Here is a 24,655-nt window from a genome sequence, read left to right as displayed (position 1 = left end):
TATAGTTAATTAACTAATAAAAATAAGCTACTTTATCTTAGTAAAAGAAAGCAGTACAGCTAAAGACTTAGCTTATTAGTTTTAATAACACATCTACGCTAATTATAGGTTACTAAATAAAATTATCTTAAATAGAGGAATGATATTTATCTTAAAATTTTAGCAATCACTTATAGCTAGACTTAGATTAAACCACAAGGTTAGCACTGCCTATCACCTATAAACAGACAGATAGACAGAAAGGATTAACCAGATTATTAAGACATATCTTTAATGCTATATTAACTTTAAATAGAATGACTAGGTTAAACACCTACTAACAGCATAAATCTTATATAACAGTACACTAGTAGAATTAACAGGAAAATCACTATTCTATACAAATTACAGATTTAAACCAGAAGCGTTTTAACTACTATTATATAGTGAAAATGCAGAAAAAGCTATTATTACAGCAGATTAATTAAAGGAACTGTATAATAAGTTAAGAACACAACTTAAATTTATATAATAAAGAATAAGTAAGTTTGCAAATTAAAGAAGAATTAAGGGACTAATTCTTTAGGAAGGAGATATAGTCTACCTACTTTAACACACTTAGAATAATAAATAAGTAAACATTAAAATAAACAGGCTAAGTAATAAGCTTAATTTTAAGAAACTTAGACCTTATAAAGTTTTAAGGCAAATTAGAGAAGTTAACTATAAACTTAACCTACTAGTATAAGAAGGATAATAAGGATAATTAGTACACCTGATTTTTTATATATCACTACTTAAAAAAGCAGTAGTAGATTAGGACACAGGCAAAATTATTTATAATAAAATCACAATTAAAAGCAAAAAACTTAAATATAAAGTTAAATAAATACTTCAAATTAAATTTAAATAAGACACCTAACAGCTAAAATACCTTATAAAATAGAAAAATTATAATAACGCTAAAAACATATAAGAACCTATTAAGAATCTTAAACACTTAAAGGCCCTGGTTAATAATTTTTATTAACAGTTAAACCTATAAAAGTTAATAATAAAGGATCTAATAGAAACTAGTCCTAATTAATAAGGTTAACAGAAGAAGTCAGGACGCTAGAATCTGTTAAATTAGGCATTAATATTACTGCCTAATAAGAGGCCTCCGCCTCCTTACGCTTAACTTAATCTAATTCCTCTAAATTATTAATACTCTGCAATATAGCATAAGCTGCCTTCTTAAACTATTCTTTTTATTATTTATAAAGGCAAGAAACCTTTACTAAGAGATTTAAAATTTCCTCCTTAATAGCTTTAACCTTACTGTTAAGCTAATTACAACAGCAGGAAATGCATAATAATTATTAAGGTAAAAGAAACGCTTTATAATGCGATTTATATACTTTAACGCACTTAGAATATCTGCTAGAATTAATTTCTAAAGCAAGATATTAAAAGCCTCTTTTTTTATAAAAGAAGCAAGGCTTTATTTTAGCAGGTCTTAAAAGAATAAATACAGCCAGAGCGACACTCTTATTTAATTTCTTCCTTTTAAAATAAAGATTAGTAGGTTTCTGCATATAAGAAGTTATACTATTAGCAATTAAGAAAACATCATAGAAGAAGAAATGCAGAAAAGGGAGCCACTCACAAAGTAGGGGATTCCTAGGTTTTAATAAGGTAAGCAAGGTCTTAAGAATAAGACTAACAGGAGGGGGACATTATGTTATAACCTAGCACTTAAGGTTATAATAAGGATCTTATAGGACAGACAGAGACAGATTATCTATAATCTAAAGGACTAATAAGAATCAGGTTAATGTAAATTAACAGCAATTCCCTTTAAGTCAGAAGAAGGATTAATGCAAATTAATATTAATCTAGGATAATCTATTTAGGATAACTGGATATATAAGTCGCATTTATATTACTTATTCAGATAGTTTAAATAGCCAGTTATTAACACTATACTAGTAATAATATAACTAGATTAGAATTCAGACACCTACTACAAGTATTACCAGCTATATAACAATCACTGCTAATATATCTAACTTAACTATCCGCTAATATAAACCTAAATAGCTTAATTAGTAAAGTCATTCCCTCAAACTAACGGTTTGTCCCTTAGGAATCCATTCTATACTTAGGTATAGGACCCCAGTTTGTCACATTAAGGATATTAAGATAACTAGGTATTTAAGTTTATATTTATATTATTTATTTAAATAGTTTAAATAGCTAGTTATTAATATAGCACTGCACTTTAATATAAATTAGAACTTAGACATCTACTGCTTAATTAAAAAGCCTTACTATATAAACATTTATTACTATTACTGCCTAAATACTAACCTAACCTCTCTGCTAATATAAACTTAAATAGCTTACTTACTAAAGCTATTTATATAAACTAACAGTTTATCTCTTAGGAATTTATTCTATACTTAGGTCTAGGACCCCGGTTCGTTATATTAAAGAGCCTTGCTGCATAAATATTTATTACTATTACTGCTTAAATACTAACCTAACCTCTCTGCTAATATAAACCTAAATAGCTTACCTGCTAGAGCTATTTATATAAACCAGCGGTTTATCCCTTAGAAATCTATTCTATACTTAGGTCTAGGACACCGGTTTGTCACATCTCTGTATATTTAAAAAAAAAAAAAAATTCACTGTTAAACAGGTCCTACCTAACCCCAACCACTTTTCCCCTACAGATATAAACGCGTTTAGTACAACCACATGCTTCAGTCTCTAAAGACATCCTCACGTAGCACAGATGCCATTCTACTACGGATATGCATCACAGTAGCTGTGTTAAGTGCCCACTACTTAACTACAGGCTTGACGCACAATCTCCGAGTTGCCACAACTAATAAGCCGGCCTATCCCGTTCCAGCTCAGACGGTGGACGATCAGAAAGCACCCAGTTAGACAGATCCACATCCTGTCTCCCTCCAGGATCTTGCGCGGCTTGGACAGCCTGCAACGCGGCCGCCGGAGCCACTCGCTCCCACACGATGTATGGGAAGACGGATGTCAGCCATATCGGACTGTCAGGGGGCATACCTTTGACGCGGTCCACCGACCTATTATCGTAGAACCCACTGCGCACAGAGTTGCCAATGTCTCGAGAGAAGTAGACCCTCAGCGCCTCGGACGGCTTCCCCAGGGGCCAAGCGAACCACGTCTCTCGCTCCCCCAGCCCAGGGAGAGCAAGGCTGCGCAGGTGAAGTATGGCGTTTGCCACGTTAGAAGGCTGCCATTCCCAGTGATAGTGGACATGCTCCTGGAGGAAAAAGTTGACGGCATTCTGGAATAACCTGATGCGCTCCCTCAGCTCCGCACACGCATTCAGACAGTTCACCCTGTATGGATTGTCCTCCAGAGCCAAGGCCGTTATCCTCACTGTTCGTTCACGCGCGGGCTTGGGCCACAGTTCGACTACGATGCGGCTTGCGACAACTTCGTCGCCCCCGGCGAATGTCCCGTTGTCGGCAATGACGAACTGAGAATGGTTCGGATGGTTGGCAGGGGTGGAAGGTTGAGAGAGGCTCTGTTGAGGGGACTCTAACTCCTGAACAGTCACCACCTCCGTTCGTGCTTGCGTGAGCAGCTCTATTATCGCGCTTCCAACAAGCTCGTACCTCATCCGGTCACCTTTACCAAACTTGTTGATGTTGATGTGGTCCGAATCTGTCGGATGCCTGACCTCGTTTTGCAAGCCCATCAATGCCGATTCCCTGTCAACGAGCAAGGCTGGCCCAGTCCTCCGGGTCTCGAAGAAGGAGTGAATTGCTATCAGAGCTGCTGCACGGGGGATGAATAAGCTTGAAATTTCTCTCCAGACTGGTGACCTTCTCTGAATGCTCTCTGCGAACTGGGCATTTCCTCGAAATCCAATCGTCAACGCCTGGACCATCGTGGCCGGGACCCTTGACCACCAAGTATTGTCAGCTCCCCGATGAGGGACTCCCAAGAAGACGCAGCCCCTGATGCTGCTCAAGATCTCCCCATATCGCGCGTTCTCCGAGTGTGCTATGATGATGGCCTTGATCGGACCAAAGGATGTCAGCACTGATTTTTGGAGCAGTAACCCTGTAAATCCATGGGTAGGGTTAATGTACCTTCTTCACGACGAGGCCACCGAGACTGTGGGCGACAAAGATGATCGGCCTAGTTAATCTGCGGGCGTACATCCATTCGAGCAATAGCAGGGCCACGTCTTCGACAGTCGCAACCGTGTTAGTCATGGTTCTTGAATCGTACCCGTAGGACCAGACATCTGCGACGAGATTGTGCCTCTGAAGATCAGGCTCGAGGTAGTTCTTGATCCAGCTGAACCCCTGTTCTTCCCATGATTCCTTCCAGTGGCCGCCAATGCCGTGGACTAATATTATTCTGCGGCTGTCAGCGAAGGGAGAGCCAGAGGTAGGGCTGTCCTTACTGGGATCTCTGCGTTGGTTCGAGACTCTCTGGGGCTGGCTTGGCGGTCGTGAAGGAGAACCAACCGCTGTACGTTAGCGGGGCCGGAGTCTCCTGGGGTTTCTTGAAGCGATTTAGCAGCTTATCCATTTGGCAGTCGCTATATTGGTGTTTTCTGCTATGCAGTGTTTCTGCAGTCTAGGTAGTTGGAGGAGAGGCCGAGAGAATGGACCGCAGACGCCCATGGTTAGGCGTCGCAGCTGGAGAAATACGAACCGAACCAACCCCCCCCCCCCTCAAACGAAAAACAACCAACACCCCCGGGAGACGGGACTTGCTGTTAAGTTTAATTCACCTCTGGCATCGATACGGGGTTTTGGCGAATAGTTACATCACGAGGCGGAACGAGGTAGGATGGAGTCTTGATGGCGTTCTTAGTGCAGAGCACATGGAATGTTACATTGCCGCAGTCAGAGGCCGGGCATTCGCGGTGGCTGAGACCCTGGAATTATTTGATCAAGCTATCAGACGGTGAAGCTGTGGCCGAGTGGTGGACAGCACGATTGGGCAGCGATTTATAGCCGCAGAGTAGCCTATGATCTATGGAGCAGACATCGCTTCGCTTCCTGCTCTGATCGTTTTGCTCATGCTCAAGAGACGAAATACTGTGCTATGCCTCTAGCCGACATGCAAGAAAACAGGTAAGCACCCCATTCGTTTTGTCCAACATAAGGTATTCTAAAGTACAAGTCATAGAAGTCACGAGAGTAACCAGGCCATATGCCCTGGAGAACGGCTTCCTCACGTGCCTCACAATGGTAACACCAGCGAGGCTGTCACCAAGTCCTTCGAAGCGTTCCTGTCCTTCGTCCTCACCGTCACCATCTTCGGCGCCTCCATATTCACAGTTATCGTCTCCGACATCCCGGACCCGGCCGCGGTATCTCCAGAGCCAAAGTTTAGCAAGCAAACTATCAGGACTTTCCTCGCCATCAGCTGGCTCCTCTTTGCAGTAGCGCTCAGCCTGGGGGCCTTCTCCATGAGCGTGTATTATGCGCAACGGGAGAAGGCCGGCCAGGGGTTCACCGAGGAGCAGATCCGCAAGTTGCGGCCGCTGGGCGTTCTTGCTTCCTCTATGCTTCAGATTCTCATCATAGTGGCCTTCTTGTTTCTGTCGCTTGTGCTTGTGGCGTACGCTGAGGTGGTTGGGTGGGTGGCTGTCGCGTTTAGTGCGGCTGCAGCGTTCGGTTCGGTTGGCTTGATGATTTATGGGTAGTGAGCAGTCCAGCCACTAGGTGGCCGATAGGACCCGGTTTGTTACAAATGTGTGTTTTGTAGGTGGGATCCATGCTGGGCGAAGTCGACGCGCCTTGTTAGCCGCAACTCAGAATCCAAGCGACAACTGCCTTTGTAGCCGTTTTGCAAAACTACGCTTCCGTAGCTAAGCTACTGGTGGCTCAGGCATCGAGCTCTGACCGGGTTAACGGCGCGCCATCGAATTCTGGCCAGGCACCAGAGGTTTTGGGGATGGGGAGGGTCTGAAGGGCGCGCCCTTAGAAAACACAGTACAAGTTAACTCAAAAACATTGTTTGTTGCGCAGATAAGCGGATATAAAACCGCGCACAGAGACTATTGGTGAGCAGAAAGGTTTCCTGCGCGGTTGGCCATATGTCAGACTCGGCATTACGGTATTATACAACAGTCAACGGAACCATGGAACGCAACCCACCACCCGTCGCCGGTACAATTTTGGACGCCATAGGCAATACGCCGGTAATCAAGCTTAATCATGTGGTTCCTGCAAACTGTGCAGAAGTTTTCATCAAGCTGGAGTTCTATAATCCGACCGGCTGCTACAAAGACCGCATGGCGAAGTCTATGCTCGAGGAAGCGGAGCGACGCGGCGATTTATTGCCTGGCATGACAGTCGTGGAAGCTACAGGGGGAAGTACGGGTTCTTCGTTGGCCTTTGTTTGTGCTGCTAAGGGGTACAGATTCCTCGCTGCCTGTTCAGACGCCTTCTCCGTGGAAAAGCTGCGTACGATAACAACTTTTGGAGCAGAACTGGATATTACGCATAGCCCATCGGGAAAGATCACAGCCGATCTAATGCCTTCCATGATGAGACATGCAGCGCAGGTTGCGGAGCAAAAGGGTTACTACTACACGGATCAGTTTCACAATCGGGACGCCCTTGTCGGATATGAAGGCATCGGGCACGAGCTAGTTGCGCAATTCCCGGGTGGCTTTGATGTATTTTGTGGCAGTGTTGGCACAGCCGGTATGATCACCGGAGTCGGGAAGGTTTTGAGATCCAAATTGCCTTTTACAAGGATCGTTGTCCTCGAGCCTTCGTTGGCACCCCTTATCACGGAGGGTCGGACAGGGACACATGGTATCGAGGGTATTGGAGTTGGGTTTGTACCACCGCATCTGAACAAGACGCTGTACGATGAAGCCCGCTCCATTAGAGAGGAGGAAGCTAGGGCTATGTGCTGCCGTCTCGCTAAGGAGGAAGGCCTGCTCGTGGGCACCTCAACTGGTCTCAATGTGGTTGCAGCTATCAACCTCGCAGAGCACCTGGGACCCGGCAAGAAAGTTGTAACGGTTGCTGTGGACACGGGTCTGAAGTATCTGAACGGTACTCTTTACCAGACAACAGAAATTTGAGTTATGCATAGCACAAAGAATAGACTCAGGCAGCATGCAGCGCAGTTACTGTCTTTATTTTCGCAGGTTAGCCTAACAAATTAAAGAAACTTAAATATATTATAACTTTTTTTTTACTCTCTCTTTTTAAAGTAATTTTAATCCCTTTTACTACTTTAAGCCTCTTGTATAATACTTACACAGTCCCTCTATACTTTTACTACCTTTATATAAGCAGCCTAATATATACTGTAGTATTCTACTGCCTCCTAGTCTCCTTGCACTCAGACTTTCTTTATAACTCTCACTACGCAATACTTACAGTCCGCAACTATGGCTCCTACTAAGCGACCCAATTTCCTCCTCATTGTCGCCGACGATCTTGGCTTCTCAGACGTCGGTGCTTTCGGTGGCGAGATCCAGACGCCAAATCTCGACGCTCTGGCTCACGCACCCTCTGGTGTGCGCATGACCAACTTCCACACAGCTTCGATGTGTTCTCCTACACGATCGATGCTTCTCTCCGGTACTGACAACCACATTGCCGGTCTTGGTCAGATGGAGTACTGGGGCCGTGGACGTGATCCGCCAGTCCCATGGTCTGGACGCCCAGGATATGAGGGATACCTCAATTTTCGCGTTGCTGCTCTGCCAGAAATTCTTCAGGACGCAGGATACTATACCTGCATGAGTGGAAAATGGCACCTTGGTCTGACAAAGGAGCGAACGCCATATGCTCGAGGTTTCGATCGTTCCTTTGCCCTTCTACCTGGCGGCTCAAGTCACTATGCCTATGAGCCGAAGCATCCCGACGGCACTCCTGTTTTTGCTCACTGGGCCAGTCTTTACTACGAAGATGATCAAAGGGTCCAGACCAAAGACTTTCCCAAGGACTTTTATTCTTCAGACCACTTCTCGCGAAGACTTGTCGACTTTTTGGTCGAAAGGGAAGACAACGCGACTCTTAAAGAGAAGCCATTTTTCGCATTTCTCCCGTTTACGGCGCCACACTGGCCTCTGCAAGCACCGGAATCCAACGTCAAAAAGTACAAAGGAAAATATGACGCCGGCCCAGATGTTCTACGGGAAACAAGATTGAAACGACAAATCGAACTTGGCCTCCTTCCGGACGATGTCGAGGCTCACCCAGTCATTGCGTCGACAAAAGAGTGGAATGCAATGTCAGCCGAAGAGAAAGCCTGGTCGGCGAAAACAATGGAGGTGTTTGCAGGCATGGTTGACAGGATGGATGAGAATATTGGCAACGTGATTGCCAAGGTCAAGGACATTGGCGAGTGGGACAACACGTTCGTCATCTTCATGTCCGACAACGGAGCTGAGGGAGCGATCGTTGAGGCAATTCCCATGACTGGAGACGTCATCAAAAAGTCCATCGATGAACACTACAACAACAACTACGAGAATCTCGGTAACCGCGACTCGTTTATCTGGTATGGCCCTCAGTGGGCGCAAGCTTCGACCGCGCCTTGTAGGATGCACAAGGGCTATGTCACTGAAGGAGGCATTCGCTGCCCCGCGATCATCCATTACCCGCGATTTGCCCACTCGCTTAATGGGCGCATCACTGATTCGTTCACCACGGTCATGGACATTCTTCCGACGATTCTCGATCTGGCAGGCGTTTCGCACCCGGGACCAAACTTTCGAGGGCGAGATGTTGTTCCGGTAAAGGGCAAATCCTGGCTTCCGCATTTGCTAGGCCAAACTCCCCGCGTGCACGATGACGACCACGTAACCGGCTGGGAACTCTTCTTTCATCAAGCGATTCGCAAGGGAAACTGGAAGGCTGTGTTCATTCCCAAGCCCAAAGGTCCTGAGAAGTGGCAATTGTTCGACATGGAGAATGACATGGGCGAGATTCACGATCTGTCAGATGAGAATCCGGAAATTCTCAACGAGCTCATCAAGTATTGGTTGGCGTACGTGGCCGAGTTCGGAGTGTTCCTGTATGTCCACCCACCCGCATATCGTCTTCTTTTCGCTGTACTGACAACGGTTTCAGAAGGGAAGAATTAGAGGAGGGATACATTCTCCCCAAGGCTTAAAAATAGCAGATTAAGCATGATTGCAGACAATGTGAAGACTTTGCGTGCAAATATTCTACTTATTCTACCTCTACTTCGTCTCGCAAGTTGGATTGTAACCAACGACATTAGTGCAGCTGTATGTGCCGTCGGTTCCATTTGCCGACTTGACGTTGATGTCCTTGAACGAAAACCCTTCACATGTTGCAAGAGGGGAACAAGTCCAGCTAATTGCCTTTGTTCCGACCTTCTCGTTCATGTATCCCGTGAAGTTAGACCACGAAATATTAGAAAAGAAGCCAGTGGGCGGTGTATCAGCACACGCTGGCACGTTGTATCCGGCCCAGTGGGTGCACTGCTGGATCAGGACAGGTGAAGCTGTGATGTTTTCAATGTGGAAGTTCTTGAAAACTAGGAGTTGCCATCAGAATACGGGAAGGGTACAAAATTCAGTAGAGAAGAGTGCTGGAAGACATACCAACATTGCGAACATATCCATTCCCGCCGCCGCCACCCTGTGGAGGCCAGTACGTTCTCTTGCCCACATAGGTCTTGATATAAGCTCCATTGCGGCTTCCGTAGAGCTGGATAGCATGTAAGTTTCCTCTGTGAATCTATATAATTGTCACCATTTGAGTGTGGGACGTACCGAAACGTCTTCCGCCGTAATGTTCTCAACAACATCACGCACTCCTTCATATTGCCCAAGGCTGCCAATTGCAATGCCTGCACTATTATAGCATGTCAAGTTCTTGACATGCATGTTTGTCGAACCAGGCTTGAAGCTGACACAATCGTCACCAACATTTGCCCAACTGTTCTAGTGTGCGGAAATGTCAGTTATAGTCTGGGATGTTATACGGGCTCCTCGGGCCAACCTGTATGGTAATGTTGTCGCTGTTGATGGTGTCAAATCCATCTGTATTGCCAAGATTGCCCGGATTCGCCTTCATGGTGTTATTAACATGGTGCCGTAGGACAACTTCCGTGCTAAACGCCTCACCTGGAAGTCATCGGAAGTAGATGACAGATAGATATTGTCCACAAGAACGTTTTGAGATTCAACCATGACAAAATTCCTGTAACGACGTCAGCACATGAGGCGCTCCCGATAGACGTGGCAGCACATAATTTACCATTTACCGGATTGCAGGATGCTGAAATTCTTCGCAACCGCATTTTTAACGTTTCGTAGACAGAAGGGGATGGGACGCCCATATAGTCCACCAACACCAAGAGCCAAATCATACCACACTTGGCCTTGGCCATTGATTGTGCCAGAGCCATGTCCGTCAATTACAATGTTCTCGCCAGAGAACTCCATGGCAATGGAGATATTCTGGAAGTAGTAGTACGACCCATGAAGAATCCAATACCGGACATCAGTCGAATACTGCACCCAGTTAATATAACTACGACTACCGGTTTAGATATTGCAATTCCATACCTCAAGAGTGCCAAACATGTCCACCTGAACGTTCTTTAGGTTATGTAGCTGCAAGACACTTTGAATACTGTACGTAGTGTCCTTCTGAAACACAACCTTTCCGTTCCTACCACACGTGTCAAACGCCTTGCGGATCGCAGGCGAATCGTCACTCCCATCTTTTGATGCAGGGATAACGCAGGTGTGTTCTGGATACGGCAAACTGTGTGCACCTGCCAACAACATGGTCGTCAGGGCCCATAGTATAGAGGAAAGGACCTTCATAATAGCGATCAAAATCTTGATCAGTTAAAACTGATTTGACCTTAAAACTACCAGTTGCTTGTGCTATTTAATGTAGGACGGCACTGTGAAATACCGATTGCCTTTTGCAGCTCAAGAATTTTCCCACATCATCCCCTTCTCTCACCGATGATCGGAGATTGCTGCATTCCGCAGTACATGCACGTTCACCGCGTCGTGATGGTGGTGGAACTCCTCATCGGCCCGGTCGAGAAAGTCTTTACTTCCTCGTAAGGTATTTCTTACATTGGGACAGCATGACTTTTGGCTAAAGGGAGAGAAAAGCTATCGCAGAATGCCCACCAATGACTTCGGAAGATCACGCGATGGCCCTGTCTGTTAGAGGGCGGATGATACTGGACAGGGTCGAGGTGCGTTACTGAGCGTGGGCAGCTGTTGAAGATCGGCAACTTCGGAACATCAATGAGGCACTCATCAGCGTTGGAGTGCTTAGTCCATGTTACGTTTGTCCAGGGCATGCAATTTCATCAGCGCAGTAGCCTCTCGCAAGGGACCTCATACGTCGAGATAAAGCGGCAAGAGACTGTCGGTTCCGCTTAACCTGGTTAGGTGTGGAGATGATCTCACGTTTATGCCTTCGGTGTCCTTTAACCCGCATTTTGACCCGGTAGCGAGTCGTCGAAAAGATTGACTATTGATGAAGAGTTGATGCAGGGTTGTGATGATGTGATTGTTGGCGACGTTGCGTCGAATGAAGCAAATTGTACGGACGTTGTTAGCACCAATTGGCTTACATAGTGGCCAGTGCCTATGCCTTTGCCCGCCACTGATATGCCAACAGCAGAGCGCTTTCCCAATCTTTGATTTGGTGTGAGAGAGATCAAGGTTGAGATGAGGGTCTCGTCGTTATTTTCTGGCCTGGTTGTCGTGGGATACACTGCGGCAACTGCCGACAAGAGCCCCGGGTTCGGTAGTCGTCCAGCTCCGTGGATCACATACGATGTTCCTTCCGAGTTCGATAATCCGAAGGGTTTGGCTCGGCCAACATTCCGATACTGGGTTCCAGATGCTGATGTGGACGACGATGTCTTATACGCAGATTTGCAGCAAATTAAGCAAGCAGGATGGGGCGGGGTTGAGATTATCTGCTTGGAGAACTATGGCATTGAGCCGGCTGTGGTTGATCCGGCCATATACGGATATGGAGGGGAGAAATGGCGCCAAAAGTTCAACACGATGTTGAGAGCTTCCAAAGAGTTGAATCTCCTCGTGGACTTTGCCTTGGGGCCAACGCAGGGCGCCTCGGTTCCAATTTTGGATCCTGACTCTCCTGGAATGAATACAGAGTTGGCATACGGCAGTATCACCTTGGCCTCGGGGCAATCTTTCGACGGCGACGTGCCCGCTCCGGGCCGAACAGATGCAGGTTATGCCAACAAGCCGGACTTTGTTGCTCCATTCACCAACTTCACAAACAAATTTGTCGCCGCTGTTGTTGCCCGCAAAAGCAAAGGTGAGAGGCATAAGATTGACCCTGCAGCTTTCAAGCTTGCGTGCTCACCGCAGTTCTTTTTCATTATCTTCAAGTACCCTCCAATGATCCTCGAATAGTTCAGCTAGACTTCGACAGTGTGATCGACGTCACACACTCAGTCATCAATGGCAAATTGCACTATACCGCGCCAGCCGATGGAGAGAGCTACGTCCTGTTCGCCTTCTACCAGCGCCGGACCGGCTATCTTGCTGCTCAAGGCGCGTTCAACAATGCAACTGATGCTCGGAATCCGGCGTCTTGGTTTGCCTATGTCGTTGATCACTTCAGCCAGGAAGGGACGGATCTCTGGACGAGCTTTACTGAGAAATATGTGATGAAAAGCGAGAACGGCGATCTCCTGAGGCAACTCGGGCTGTATGCGTGGGAAGATTCAGCCGAATTTCGTGCAACACTCTTCTGGACTGACGAGCTGAGGTCGTACTTTCGTAAAACACGAGGTTACGATATCACCTTGGCTTTGCCGGCATTATTCGGGACAAATGGGCTTCCACCCAGTACACTCGCAAATGGTTACTTTTACTACGCTTTCAACAGCCAGGCCAATGGAACGGACATTAGCTGGAAACTACGCAATGACTATTATCAGTGCCTTCAGGAAATGTATGAACGGTATCATCTGGATGGTCTGTCCAAGTGGACAAGCAAATGGGGCCTCCAAGGAAGCCTGCAGCCTTATGCCACTGCGCCAAACGCAGCGCCGCCATGGGACATGAACTCGGCAGCTGCACACATTGACGCGCCTGAGACGGAGTCCAACTATTTCGATGGCGTAATGGATGCCTTCCGTGCCATGGGTGGCGGTGCCATGATGGGCAAAAAGCAAATCTTTTCCAGCGAGCTCGGGGCTCACCGCTATGAGTCGTACGCAATCACCTGGCCCGTCATCCTCAATGACTGCAAGATCAACTACGCGGGCGGCGTCAATCGCATCGTCACTCATGGCTTCCCTTACTCTGGGCTTCGGCCAGAGGTCGAATGGCCTGGTCTTACAACTTTTGAATGGTTGTATTCGGAGATGTGGGGTCCAAGGCAGCCAAGTTGGTCGCACGTCAAGGAGATGGGCGACTGGATTGCTAGGACACAGCTGATCCTCCAATCTGGCGTCCCGAGAGTAGATATTGGCATATACCGTCACAAGTATCTCTCTGTCGACATCAAGCACTTCAATATGGGAGAAAACATATTCGGGGATCAATCACTGCAGAATGCCGGGTATTCTTACGTTTCTGTGAGCCCTTCGCTGCTTAAATTGGTATGGTCCCCCCCTCAATTGGATGCATGTCGATTTGAATACTGACACAGCTACCATGTTTAGGATAACGCAGTTATTACGAATGGGTTGCTGGCAGAGAGCGGCCCAGGATTTTCTGCCTTCATTGTGGACAATTCGACCAACATCACTTGCGAAGCCCTTGGAAGGTTTCAAGAGTATGCTGGGTTCGGATTCCCCATACTTTTCGTCGGTGGTGTCCCTGAGACAACTCCTTACTACTGCGACTTATGCGACCAACGCGTAAAACAAGGCATTCAGGAGCTGCTCAAACATCCTTCGGTCAAAACACTACAGTCGGAGAACGAAGTCGTTGACACTTTGGCGGCACTCAATGTGCAACCTGCGGCAAAAAACCTAGCTCCAGCCCCAATCTTGTATGTCCATCGAATTGACAAAGACAACCACGTAGACTACTACTGGGTATACAACTCAGACATATACGAGGATCACGCTACGGAGGCTTCTATCAGAGGGAAGGGAGTTCCATATACCTTGGATGCTTGGACAGGCGCCATCACCCCGCTGTTGAATTATACAACATCTGGAGACAGATTCAACATCTGGGTCGAGCTTCGGTCAAACCAGTCCACCATATTGGCATTTGCTCCAAATGGATTTTTCGCAAATGTCGGCGTGCCCGACGTGCATGTCACCAAAACAAATGCCGAGTATCTGAGCTATGAGGCCAGCAGTCACTCCATTATCGCCCGCTCTTCGTCAAAGGGAAGCAAGCGGCTAACCTTGAGCGATGGCCGAGAGGTTACCCTGAGCGGCGTCGATGAGCAATCAACTCCGGCGGAGCTTGGTCCGTGGAATGTCACGATCCAAGATTGGCTTCCTAACCCGGACAAATTGCACAATTACACCTCTACATACCAGTATCACATTTTGGAGCTTGATAAGCTTGTTCCATGGTACAACATCACCGGCCTCTTCAGCACGTCGGGCATTGGTACGTACAAATCTCGCTTCAACTGGAAGCCCCAAGGCGCCATCAATGGTGCTTTGATAGACCTGGGTCCTATATTCAACACTGTCCGCCTTTGGATCAACGGTAAATGGACTGGCCCAATCGATGTCACGGATGCAATTGTCGATATCACACCATTCTTGAAGCGCGGAGTAAACGACGTAGAGATTGAGGTCACGTCAACCTTGAGAAACCGATTGCTACAGGTCAATGTCACCCAGTCATGGGAGCAATCGCAGTATGCAGGGAGTTATGGTGGCCAACCTTACGGACTTACAGCACCAATTAGGCTCATTCCATTTACAGAGAAGAGAATTGAGCTCTGATAAGTACTATAGTTCAATGCAATTCATATAGTGTCTCGTAGCTGTCTTCATGTTCGGAATGCCAACACAGTCAAGGCCCGTTTGCTTTCTCATTCTATGACCCATTGCGCGCTATGTATGGAGCCAACTGCTTTTACCACATGTTTCATTGTTCTGCTTTATTTCTGACAAGCCATACGTTCGCTCGTTTGGAAGCTGGCGGCCGCGCTCCGGCAGTCTCTTCTTCCCCGCTTCAACGGTGCAGCTTCACGATGACAACTCATTATTCCCAATTGCCATCACTTGCCTCGGGAGCCATGCGACTGAGCTTGTGCCGATGAGCCGTTGCCAAGAATCTTTTGCGGTTCGCCAAATGTATTTTGCCATTTTCGATTAATCTGACCAAAGGCAAGCTTTACATGGCCGAGAGGATCTAGCAGCTAACGGCAGACCTAATGTCGTAGTAGCGCTGCCAAGAATTGATGCACACTTGATCCTGCACCTGCAATTCGCTCTTCGGTCGGAGCACATCATCGGAAGTCGCTGTTCAATCCCCTTTTGGATAGGATTTCTTGGGGTCGTAAGATTGTAAGAAGAGCGACAGATGTCGTGATAGACCTTATATATGTCGCGACAGACCTAGGAAGTCTGGCGCGGGAAGAACCCCGGTTTTCACGGAAGCTTGATGCCGATGATATCGTTATCCTAATAAGCATGCCTCCTGGAAATCGCTCTGTAGAAACACAAGCCCCACGGCATGCCGCTTTAATCACGGCCCATGCTCATAGAGTGCAGTCGTATAAACCTGTTTCGTTGAAGTCAAAACAAAGGATTGCGCGATGCCGTGACTGTCCGCCGTACCACGAGTGAGTGTATTCGGGGAGACATGATCAGCCTCTCCATATCAGGGAATTTCCTGCCCACGGCGAATGCAGCACTTCTCTGGTTTGTTTTGGGATTAGTCTTGCGTCTCACGGGTTGCTCTGACGAAGCCAGAACGTTGATGAAATACCCAAATTGGCGATATCGGCGATAGGGAGTTTGTTTGCCGAACGACATATCCTAACCTCTGTGACTGTTTATATATGATAGTTGAATATCACTTGTCACTGTGACTGTTTCCGCTCTTTTGGCCCTTCACATTACTCCCTCAGTTAATATCGTTCAATATGGGTTACAAAATAAACAATATCTACGTCATCACGGCTTTCCTAGTTATCGGCGGCCTGCTCCAAGGTTTTGACATATCATCTCTCTCAGCCATCCTTAGCACCAGGCCATTTAAAGACAGGTTTGACAGTCCAACAGCTGATCAACAAGGCGGAATTACTGCAAGCATCTCTGGCGGCTCCTTCTTAGGATGCCTCGTCAATATGATTGTGGTTGACAGGTTTGGTCGCAGGCATACTTTGATGGCAGGGTGCACTATTTTCGTCATAGGCGCAATCATATGCACGGCCAGTGTTGACATAGCAATGCTGATAATTGGCAGGCTCCTCTGTGGCGGAGCGGTTGGTAAGATATGGCGCCCAATCTACAAGGTCGTCCATGCAGGCAAACGAATATACGAAAGCTGACTTTGATGGCAGGCATGTTCACCTCTACTGGGCCACTCTTCCTAGCTGAGCTGTCGCTCCCGGAAACAAGAGGCCGTATCTTGAGTTTCCAACAATGGAGCATTACTTGGGGCGTAAGCCAGTCTTCGTCAATGTGCAATAGCGGTACAAGCCTAAGCTCACATATGCTAGGCCCTCATCATGTACTACATCACCTTTGGGACGTCTTACGCCAGGACGGAGGCAGTATTTCGAGTTCCGTGGGCGGTACAAATGTTCCCAGCCCTCGTATTATTTACTGCGCTGTTCTTTATTCCTGAATCGCCCCGATGGCTTGCCTCACAGGACAAATGGGAGGATGCCCTGGATGTGCTTGCTAGCATTCATGGACAAGGCAACCACCACGCTCCAATCGTGCAGGCCCAATATGCGGAGATTCGGGAATCAATGGCCATCGCAGCATCTCAAGGCCAAGTCAAATGGGCTGAGCTAATCCATCGTGACAACATCCATCGCATTTCGAACGGCATCTTCGTCCATATCTGGACACAACTCAGCGGCAACAATGCATTGCTATACTACATCGTATATATTTTCCAGATGGCTGGTCTGACTGGCAATGTCAAGCTCATCGCATCGAGTGTCCAATACATTATCAACGTTGTCTTCACTCTACCAGCCATTCTTTTTCTGGACCGCATCGGTCGACGTCCGGCGCTTATTGGAGGCGCAGTCTTCATGATGATATGGCTGTACTCTACAGCAGGCGTCATGGCACGCTATGGTCATTATGTACCCGGAGGTTTTGACGGATCAAGTGCGGTCACATGGACGATGAATGAAGATGCAAAGTCAGCCAAAGCTGCTGTTATTGCGTTTACATACCTTCTGGTTGCAACATACAGTTTCACCTGGGCTCCAATCTCCTGGTGTTATCCATCAGAGATATATCCTATTCGCTTGAGAGGCAAGGCTGTATCTATCGCAACATCTGCCAACTGGATACTGGGATTTGCCAACAATTATTATACGCCCCCAGCCTTTCAGAATATCCAGTGGAAGACATTTATAATTTTCGGCACGTTCAATGCTGTTGCATGTCTGCACGCGTTCTTTTTCTTCCCAGAGACTAAGAGACGAAGTCTAGAAGGTAAGGATCCCATTCACAAGTCTCCCTTCATCACTGGAATCGTTGAATCTCGATCGTGACATAATGCGGAATTAACCCATTCTCTAGACATTGACGAGCTTTTTGCTACTGGTGTACAGCCTTGGAAGTCCAGCACGCTACCGAAATCTGACAGACTTCACCAACTGGTGGAGGATGCAGACAAGGGGAAGCTTCAGATTGACGTGAATGAAGTCTGAGACATGGCACTAGGGATTGTGGGGGGAGGCGGGGTAGGGGGGATGGCGACAGTGAGCTCAAAGCAGGTACTTCTACAATTGTCCTGTTTTCATCCCAACGAATCCAGCAGTGTGGCTAGAGAGTATATTACTAGAGAAGGAAAACCATTCCTTCTATCCCTCCCAGCATGGAAGCAAAGAGCACTGACTGTGCAATTGCTTGGTATAAAAGCCTACAGTTACTTCTTATCTACAGCATGTTGGACCGATCGTTACTGAAGTCCTTTTCACCTGGATGCTGAAAGTGCATATATTCATATCCTGTTATCTGGTGACCTTCATGTTTTGGGATCCGTAGAAGACATCTAAAAGTCCCTTCAATGTTGAATAAGAACAGTAATGAGCTGACCTATCGAATTCCCATGAGCTGTACTGTGTTATCTGACACCAGTTTCACATCCATCCTTTTCACATAACGCATGAGGAGGATATAATGCCATGTGGAAGCGCCGTGGTGTAACCTCGTTATCACTTATCCTAGCCTTGCAGTAAACACAGCCTATTCTATCCCATAAGAGCTAGGGTTTAAAAATGCTTTAGAAAACAAGATATAACTGCGTACAATACAGCGTGACATCAGTGGTGTACGGTAGTCGGAAGGAAAGTAATGCATTGACAACTACATATATATAGTAGCGAGCTACATGTAGTCCCGGACTTCCTCATTTTCTGCCATCCCGTCATCTAACCCCATAGAGTAGGTTGTCCAGTTCGTACCGACTTCCAATTTAACAATCGTAAGAGTAGGAGCCCAAGATAGGGGCAGCAACGCAGCTGTCAAGGCCAACGGTCGTGGCAAAGTCGCTGCAGTTGGGGTCGGTATAAACGGAGACTGGGCTTGTTAGGAAGTTATTCATGTCATCGTATAGTGCGATTCTACTCACAGCTGCAACCGGAATCGACTTGAGTTGCCTTGGCACTCGAGATACCGCCAAGTTGGATGCAAGCTCCATTGCCAGCAGGGCTTTGGAAGCTGCAGCTGCCACCACAATCTTGCTGGTTGCAGAACAGGATTTGTCCGGCCATGACAGAGGTGGCAAAGAGAAGGCCCAAAGCGAAGAACTTCATGATGATTTTTTTGAAAGCGTGAGAGCTTGCTGAACCGTAAGAGTAGTTGAGTGTGTGTTGAAAGAAGTGATTGATATGCTTGGACTGACTGCTATTCAAGCCGGATTTCCTTGCCCTTTTATAATTATTCTTTCAACTGAAGACTGAAGATTATTACCGAAAAAGGTACAGTCATTACGCGGTTCTTGATGCCTTGCTTTCAGTCCCATGACACGTCTGCTTACTTCGTGAAGCTGGTCTGTTTACTGTGGCAACACGGAATAAGTCTTCCCTCATTGGCACGGGTCAGAAGTGGAAGCAGCCAGTATGATGTCGACCCCTGCTGTACGCAGGTTTCATGCATTCTACAACAGGCCGTGAATCAAACGAAAGCCAGTATGATGGACTGTCTTGGTGCCGAGCATCCGAGAGTCTGCATCAGGGGGGATGTATACGGGACGTGGGCTTATAAACGATAGTTTGTCTGCATTATCCCTCCCCTCTGCGAATGAACGAATGACTGTTTAAATGGGACAAGTTGGGCTCTATAACGGGCAAGTTTAACGTTGTTTTATGACTTAAGCTACTACTAGGCTGCTTTGTGAGAGGTTCAAGCACGAGCTCTCTGTTGGAGGCAAAATGGCTAGACATCTTGTGTGGCATCAACGTGAGCTGCCGACGAAGTAGTTCGCTGCAACATACAAAGAGACCCCCGGTGCTACAAGATAAATACAGCTACAAATGGAAGGCAAAGGGGTTTCATGGCTTGCCATTGACAGCCAGACTCAGGATATGCATGGATTTTCTAATATGTCGAAGTCGGTTGACGGCCGATCGCCCGACATTCCGGGACAACTTCCTATAAAAAGCTTTAACGTTCATATTTGCAAGGACCTTGATCTTATTTGCATGATGTATGTCGTGGTTAGGATAAGCGCTAGATCCGATACAAAAAGATCGGCGGCGGGCAGGTCAGCCTCTGAATAACGGGAACTTGAAATTACCCCATGGGACAGCCTGATTATTATTACCAATATACCAGCCTTGTCAGGTAAATATAACTCAACGTGACATACGTTGGGAGGCACACAATGTTGCAGAATAATGCTGATAACGGTAGCATTGGTCAACTTACAATACGTCACATAATGTTTGCATGCTGTCGGCTCTTCATTAATGTCTGGTTTGCCAAGCCTAACCATGCAATAGCGGGCGTCGATGCAGACAAGCTGTGATCCAACAATAGCATTCGTGGTTACTTTACGTGCCGCTTTTTGCGACGACGGATTTTCCAGGTATGTATATCAACCCTTCAATTTCTCGTGAGCTGTTTTAATTAATAGCATTGCTCTTACATGTCAAGTGCCGCAACCATATCTACTAATTTATCTTCTGATCAAACTACAAGCCCGATTTGAAAGGCGCGCAGCAATAGTAGAGTGAGGCATAATAGTGGCAGAAATTCTTCGTGTTTGATCATCCTAGTATGGCCCGGTACTCTAGACAGCGTGATTACATCGATATCTCAAGTATTCCGTAGTGTGTAAGAGTACTCCGCCTGGCCGAGAGACACGATGGAGTTCGTTATCCAGGTCGTATTATTCGCACTATAAAACGCCACACGTAGGACAGCCAAAAAGGAACCAGAGTGCAAGCCATACTGAACGTTGATGTTAACATATTCCCTTAGATTGCAGCTTGTGGGGGAAAAAAAAAAGACACGATTCCAGGTTGCTGGTGCATGCTCCGTAAGCTTTTCACGCGACTCAGGTTGGAGTAGAGCCCAGCCACGTAGAGAAAATAGTCCGCAGCGGCCGCCTAGAATGTCATTCTGCCTTATCCTCACTGCTGCTCCTACGCACAATCTGCAATTTCTACTTCTCTAGAGCCTCGTTGAAGAGCAAAGTGCGGCTTTGAGGTTCTTGGCAGATTCTTAGCCAAGCGTGCTGCGTCAGAATCTGGAGCGCATGGCATTTTGGATGTGGTTCTATACTACATGGTTCGCCTGCCTGCATGTCCAGCATTATCTACGCCGTGGAATTGAGCATGCCCCGACCAAGCGCTTCCTTGTCTGTGGGAAGTTGTCAAATTGCTAGAGGCGACTCTTCCAAGTGACGGCGTGGGTTGAACGAGAAAGTCTACATGTACTGTATGTAGTTAACAGAAGGACCGGGACCAAGCATCTTGTGTGGGTACTCTGCAGACATCGCTCCATTTGCAGCCCATACGGTGCACATACTGTTTCAAGTACATACTAGAATGGAGCTACTAGTATCTTTGATGGCGATGCCTAACGTGGGCAGAACGCATGTACCAAGTGAGTCCCAGCGGGGCCGGCAGTCTGTTGGTCTTGGAGAATTGTACGAGGATCGTTGTCATTCGTCTTGGGATCCTACACGTGATAATACAACCACGCAATTGTGCTCACTCGGGGGCTTTAGTCGCGCCTCCAGGTCTTTTTCACAGCTGCTTGGAAAACGCTCGCATCTCACACACAATGGCTCGAGCACGCAAGCAGGTCACCAGGTCCTTTTCCGCTTGCTGGACTTGCCGCCGGCGGCGTGTCAAGTGCAATGGCGTCGGTCCGCCCTGCACCCCGTGCAGAAAGCACAAGGTCGAATGCGAAGGCTATGGCATCGAGCTCGTCTGGGTAGATCCAAAGACAGGAACGTACCCGCCGTTCTGTCGCAGGAGCATGGACTTCGAGCATACGTGGCGCGGCCAGCCGGTCTTGAACGAAAAGAGGCTTCAGCGCTTGATCGATGAGGTGGACGACATCGATGCCGCAAGCCTGGAACCCTCGCCGTCCTTCAGTCCATTCACAGCCTTCAGCGCCTGTCCGTCAGATATCCGCGCAGAAGCGGATGATCCCACCACCGACAAATCCTCATCCTCAATGAGCTCTGGGGCCATGGAATCTCGGCCGTCAACTCCTCCTCCAGCGCGCTCTTCGTGCTCGCCGTTGAGTGAAGACTTCAATTTCGTGGCGCGATCGCTGACACCCACAATAATCGATCGTCTATCAGCCTCAAGGGACGAGACTATGATATTCCATCACTATGTGACATGGGTTGCTCCTCTAATGATCCCAGTTGATGGCGCTCAAAATCCTTGGAAATCCGTCTATCCATCGACAGCGCTTCGAGACTCCTCCGCCGCATCGCGCGCATTATACCATGCCATTCTTGCCCAGTCAGCATTCAACATGGCCAACTTGCATAAAGACAACCGCGCCTCTTCTCGTCGCAAAGAGTCCGTCGCACTGAGACACTATGGTGCTTCGTTAAGAGAACTAAGTCAGAGTCTGAACATCGCCAGAGAGGAAGAATACGATGCCTGCGCTGCGACTCTGTATACGCTCATGATCTCAGAGGTAAGTAATGATTACTGAGTCCTAGACAGCTCCCCACTAATTGTTATTCTTGCTTCACAGGGGAACGCACGGGGCTCAGTCGCCTGGAGGAATCATTTTGACGGCGTCGGGGGATTCGTCACGCATTTTGTTCGACAAAAGCCTTGGAATCGATCAGCGCAGTCTTGGGTGATATCCCAGAGCCTCGCTCTCTCATTCGAGATCTCGCAGACGGGAAACACAAAGGCCCATGGCCGCTCCCCAATAACAGACATCCTTCTAGACGGCGTTGCCTCCCGGGAAAATTTTGGTTACACAATAGGCGCCAGCTGCGACGTTTTACGCACCATTTCATCAATCAGACTGCTTGCAGAGAGACTGGCATTGGGCGATGTCCCTGATGACCTAGGCATCTTGATTCAGACATATCTTGCTGAATTATCGCCACGTAATCACTCTAGCATCGATGTGGACCTCGATATTCCGGACCGCGACCTCTTTCTCGAATCACTCTCGGAAATGAAGCTACTCGGGTTCCTCGATAGCCTACACCTCCGACTTTTTCGCACCGCGGCACTGATATATCTACACCAAGCTGTTCTCAGGGTTCCTCCACGTGGCGTTCGAAACCTGGTCAGATCCGTGCTTACGGACGCCATGACATTTATGCAGAGGCGAGGAGGGTCAATATCCTTATGGCCAGTCTTCATTGCTGCAACTGAAGCTACTGAAAAAGAAGATCAAGCTATTGTCGAGCAATGGCTAGCCATCTCTAGCCAGATAGGGATGCGGAATCGACTCATAGCTGGGGAGATTATTCATCATATATGGCTCGAGAGAACTCAAGAAGCTATTGCTCGCGGTCTGAGCTCCGACTTAATAATAAAAGACTGGAAGGCAGTCCAGCAAAGACTAGGAGTAGACCTATTACTTTTATAGAAACGTAACTATCTCTTGGTCATACGGCTGCCTATAGAGTTATTCTGTATTTTTTGTGCCCTGCACGCTACCTTGGCTGACCAATGCTTGTAGTGTCTGTTGCACTATTACTTGTTCTTGGAAAAAGCCAGTTCTACATCCGCTGCCATGTCTCCTAGCGTTTCATATATGGCCCCGATATTGACTTTGTCTTTCACTGCCTCTATGTCACCCATGCCCATGCTGCCACCTCCGCGAGAAATCCAAACGGCGGGGGGGAACCCCAGTGAAGCAACCGGAATGTGGTCAAATGTCAGGCTCTGCGCTGTATGACATATCTCATGTTTTTCGATGCCAAAGTCTTGGCGGGCATGTTGGACGAGGTAGTCGAAGTTGTTCGGATTCGGCTTGTAGGTCCCAATGTCCTCGGCGACATAGATGGCGTCAAATTCAACTCCTTGCAAGCCATTTTTCAGGGTGTTTGCGAACGACACTTTGTCAACATTACTCAAAGCAATGAGCTTGTAGCGTTTTTTCAAGCTTTGCATGGCTGCCACAGTATCTGCAAAGGCTGGCCATTCCCCAATGGCTCCTCCAAATGCCTCGGCTTCTTCATGGGTTACGGCTATGCCCAGATCCGCAGCAATAAGCTCATAGACCCTGCTCAGCAACACGGAGTATTTCTCTTCCGGGTGCTAAACTTCCAGGGCGTGTTCGTGAGTAGAATATCGCGCGAGTAGAAAGCCTCGGAGATCGACTAGGGTTTTGTTCCATGCGGAGTGCTCCTTGGGGAGTTTAGCAAGCAGTGGAAGGAGCTGCGAGAAAATCCCCGATTCCCAATCGATGAGTGTTGCATAAATGTCAAAAGAGAGAGCTTTATACGAAGTGAGGTCGAAGTCTGCCATATCGGCTTGCCTGATGATAGGTTCGTAGGAAAGGTCGCTTGAGTTGTGGTAGTGTATGATCCTTTAGGTACGGCGCAGGAGACGTTTAAATAAGTTTGAACGGGAAAGAAATCCAGGTTTCTACCCAATTTAATATACTGCATCCATACTGATTCCTTCATGTTCCTTATGATGGCAACTCGGTGGCGCGAGTCTGTAAGTGCCGTTGGGTAATCATTTGACTGTTCCTCCTAGGGTTGAAGCAGCAACATCTTTACGTTTAGGTGGTCTTAGTGCAATGTCGCAAGTGGATGCCAGTCTCCCTGCTGTTCGAAAAGGCAACCCACGACGATATCCGATCGAATTTGGCGGGACGCTAATGCACGCTCACCCTCGAGTACCACCTTCATTGGTTAGGTACGGTCCATAACACAGTTTATATACTCTAATTTCATACTGTATCATCCCACGACGTTATCATTCTAGGTTGGCCTTGCCGAAATATCACACGTAGTCGGCTCAGTGAAGCTGGCGCAGTTGCATACCACATGGGACGTCATTGCTACTTGAATCATGATAGCAGTAGCCTCTAAACT

The 24,655-nt window shown here is 47.4% G+C and overlaps 9 protein-coding genes across 9 annotated transcripts; 5 read left to right on the top strand and 4 right to left on the bottom strand.

The window, feature by feature from the left end:
* Positions 1-2,854: 2,854 nt before the first annotated feature.
* CCMA1212_005599 (uncharacterized protein) lies at positions 2,855-4,652 on the bottom strand (the record flags this gene model as incomplete). The annotated part of the gene is made up of 3 exons (XM_073702853.1): positions 2,855-4,033; positions 4,110-4,463; positions 4,647-4,652. 3 exons carry the CDS (start codon positions 4,650-4,652, stop codon positions 2,855-2,857), a joined length of 1,539 nt encoding a protein of 512 aa, XP_073558729.1.
* A 442-nt stretch (positions 4,653-5,094) lies between these two features.
* Positions 5,095-5,683, top strand: CCMA1212_005598 (uncharacterized protein; the record flags this gene model as incomplete). Its single annotated transcript, XM_073702852.1, has 2 exons — positions 5,095-5,108; positions 5,164-5,683. The coding sequence occupies 2 exons, from the start codon at positions 5,095-5,097 to the stop codon at positions 5,681-5,683; spliced, it is 534 nt and encodes a 177-aa protein (XP_073558730.1).
* Positions 5,684-6,110: 427 nt separating this feature from the next.
* CCMA1212_005597 (Arylsulfatase) lies at positions 6,111-9,123 on the top strand (the record flags this gene model as incomplete). Its single annotated transcript, XM_073702851.1, has 4 exons — positions 6,111-7,049; positions 7,119-7,144; positions 7,382-9,024; positions 9,081-9,123. Exons 1-4 carry the CDS (start codon positions 6,122-6,124, stop codon positions 9,121-9,123), a joined length of 2,640 nt encoding a protein of 879 aa, XP_073559167.1. The 5' UTR covers positions 6,111-6,121.
* A 70-nt stretch (positions 9,124-9,193) lies between these two features.
* Positions 9,194-10,813, bottom strand: CCMA1212_005596 (putative exopolygalacturonase X; the record flags this gene model as incomplete). Its single annotated transcript, XM_073702850.1, has 7 exons — positions 9,194-9,513; positions 9,581-9,686; positions 9,752-9,922; positions 9,981-10,049; positions 10,106-10,181; positions 10,239-10,495; positions 10,550-10,813. 7 exons carry the CDS (start codon positions 10,811-10,813, stop codon positions 9,194-9,196), a joined length of 1,263 nt encoding a protein of 420 aa, XP_073559168.1.
* Positions 10,814-11,683: 870 nt separating this feature from the next.
* Positions 11,684-14,916, top strand: CCMA1212_005595 (uncharacterized protein; the record flags this gene model as incomplete). Its single annotated transcript, XM_073702849.1, has 3 exons — positions 11,684-12,305; positions 12,359-13,599; positions 13,663-14,916. 3 exons carry the CDS (start codon positions 11,684-11,686, stop codon positions 14,914-14,916), a joined length of 3,117 nt encoding a protein of 1,038 aa, XP_073558725.1.
* A 1,148-nt stretch (positions 14,917-16,064) lies between these two features.
* CCMA1212_005594 (High-affinity glucose transporter) lies at positions 16,065-17,819 on the top strand (the record flags this gene model as incomplete). Its single annotated transcript, XM_073702848.1, has 4 exons — positions 16,065-16,410; positions 16,485-16,585; positions 16,644-17,601; positions 17,689-17,819. The coding sequence occupies 4 exons, from the start codon at positions 16,065-16,067 to the stop codon at positions 17,817-17,819; spliced, it is 1,536 nt and encodes a 511-aa protein (XP_073559166.1).
* Positions 17,820-18,586: 767 nt separating this feature from the next.
* On the bottom strand, positions 18,587-18,926 carry CCMA1212_005593 (uncharacterized protein; the record flags this gene model as incomplete). Its single annotated transcript, XM_073702847.1, has 2 exons — positions 18,587-18,690; positions 18,743-18,926. 2 exons carry the CDS (start codon positions 18,924-18,926, stop codon positions 18,587-18,589), a joined length of 288 nt encoding a protein of 95 aa, XP_073559165.1.
* Positions 18,927-21,402: 2,476 nt separating this feature from the next.
* CCMA1212_005592 (uncharacterized protein) lies at positions 21,403-23,196 on the top strand (the record flags this gene model as incomplete). Its single annotated transcript, XM_073702846.1, has 2 exons — positions 21,403-22,278; positions 22,339-23,196. The coding sequence occupies 2 exons, from the start codon at positions 21,403-21,405 to the stop codon at positions 23,194-23,196; spliced, it is 1,734 nt and encodes a 577-aa protein (XP_073558856.1).
* A 107-nt stretch (positions 23,197-23,303) lies between these two features.
* CCMA1212_005591 (uncharacterized protein) lies at positions 23,304-23,723 on the bottom strand (the record flags this gene model as incomplete). Its single annotated transcript, XM_073702845.1, has 1 exon — positions 23,304-23,723. The coding sequence occupies one exon, from the start codon at positions 23,721-23,723 to the stop codon at positions 23,304-23,306; it is 420 nt and encodes a 139-aa protein (XP_073559163.1).
* Between the last annotated feature and the right edge of the window lie 932 nt (positions 23,724-24,655).

Source organism: Trichoderma ghanense (assembly GCF_004382785.1).
Source record: "Trichoderma ghanense strain CCMA-1212 chromosome Unknown scaffold_5, whole genome shotgun sequence".
Lineage (NCBI taxonomy): Eukaryota > Fungi > Ascomycota > Sordariomycetes > Hypocreales > Hypocreaceae > Trichoderma > Trichoderma ghanense.
The sequence above is the reverse complement of the archived record's forward strand: the minus strand, read 5'-3'. Positions and strand labels throughout refer to the sequence as shown.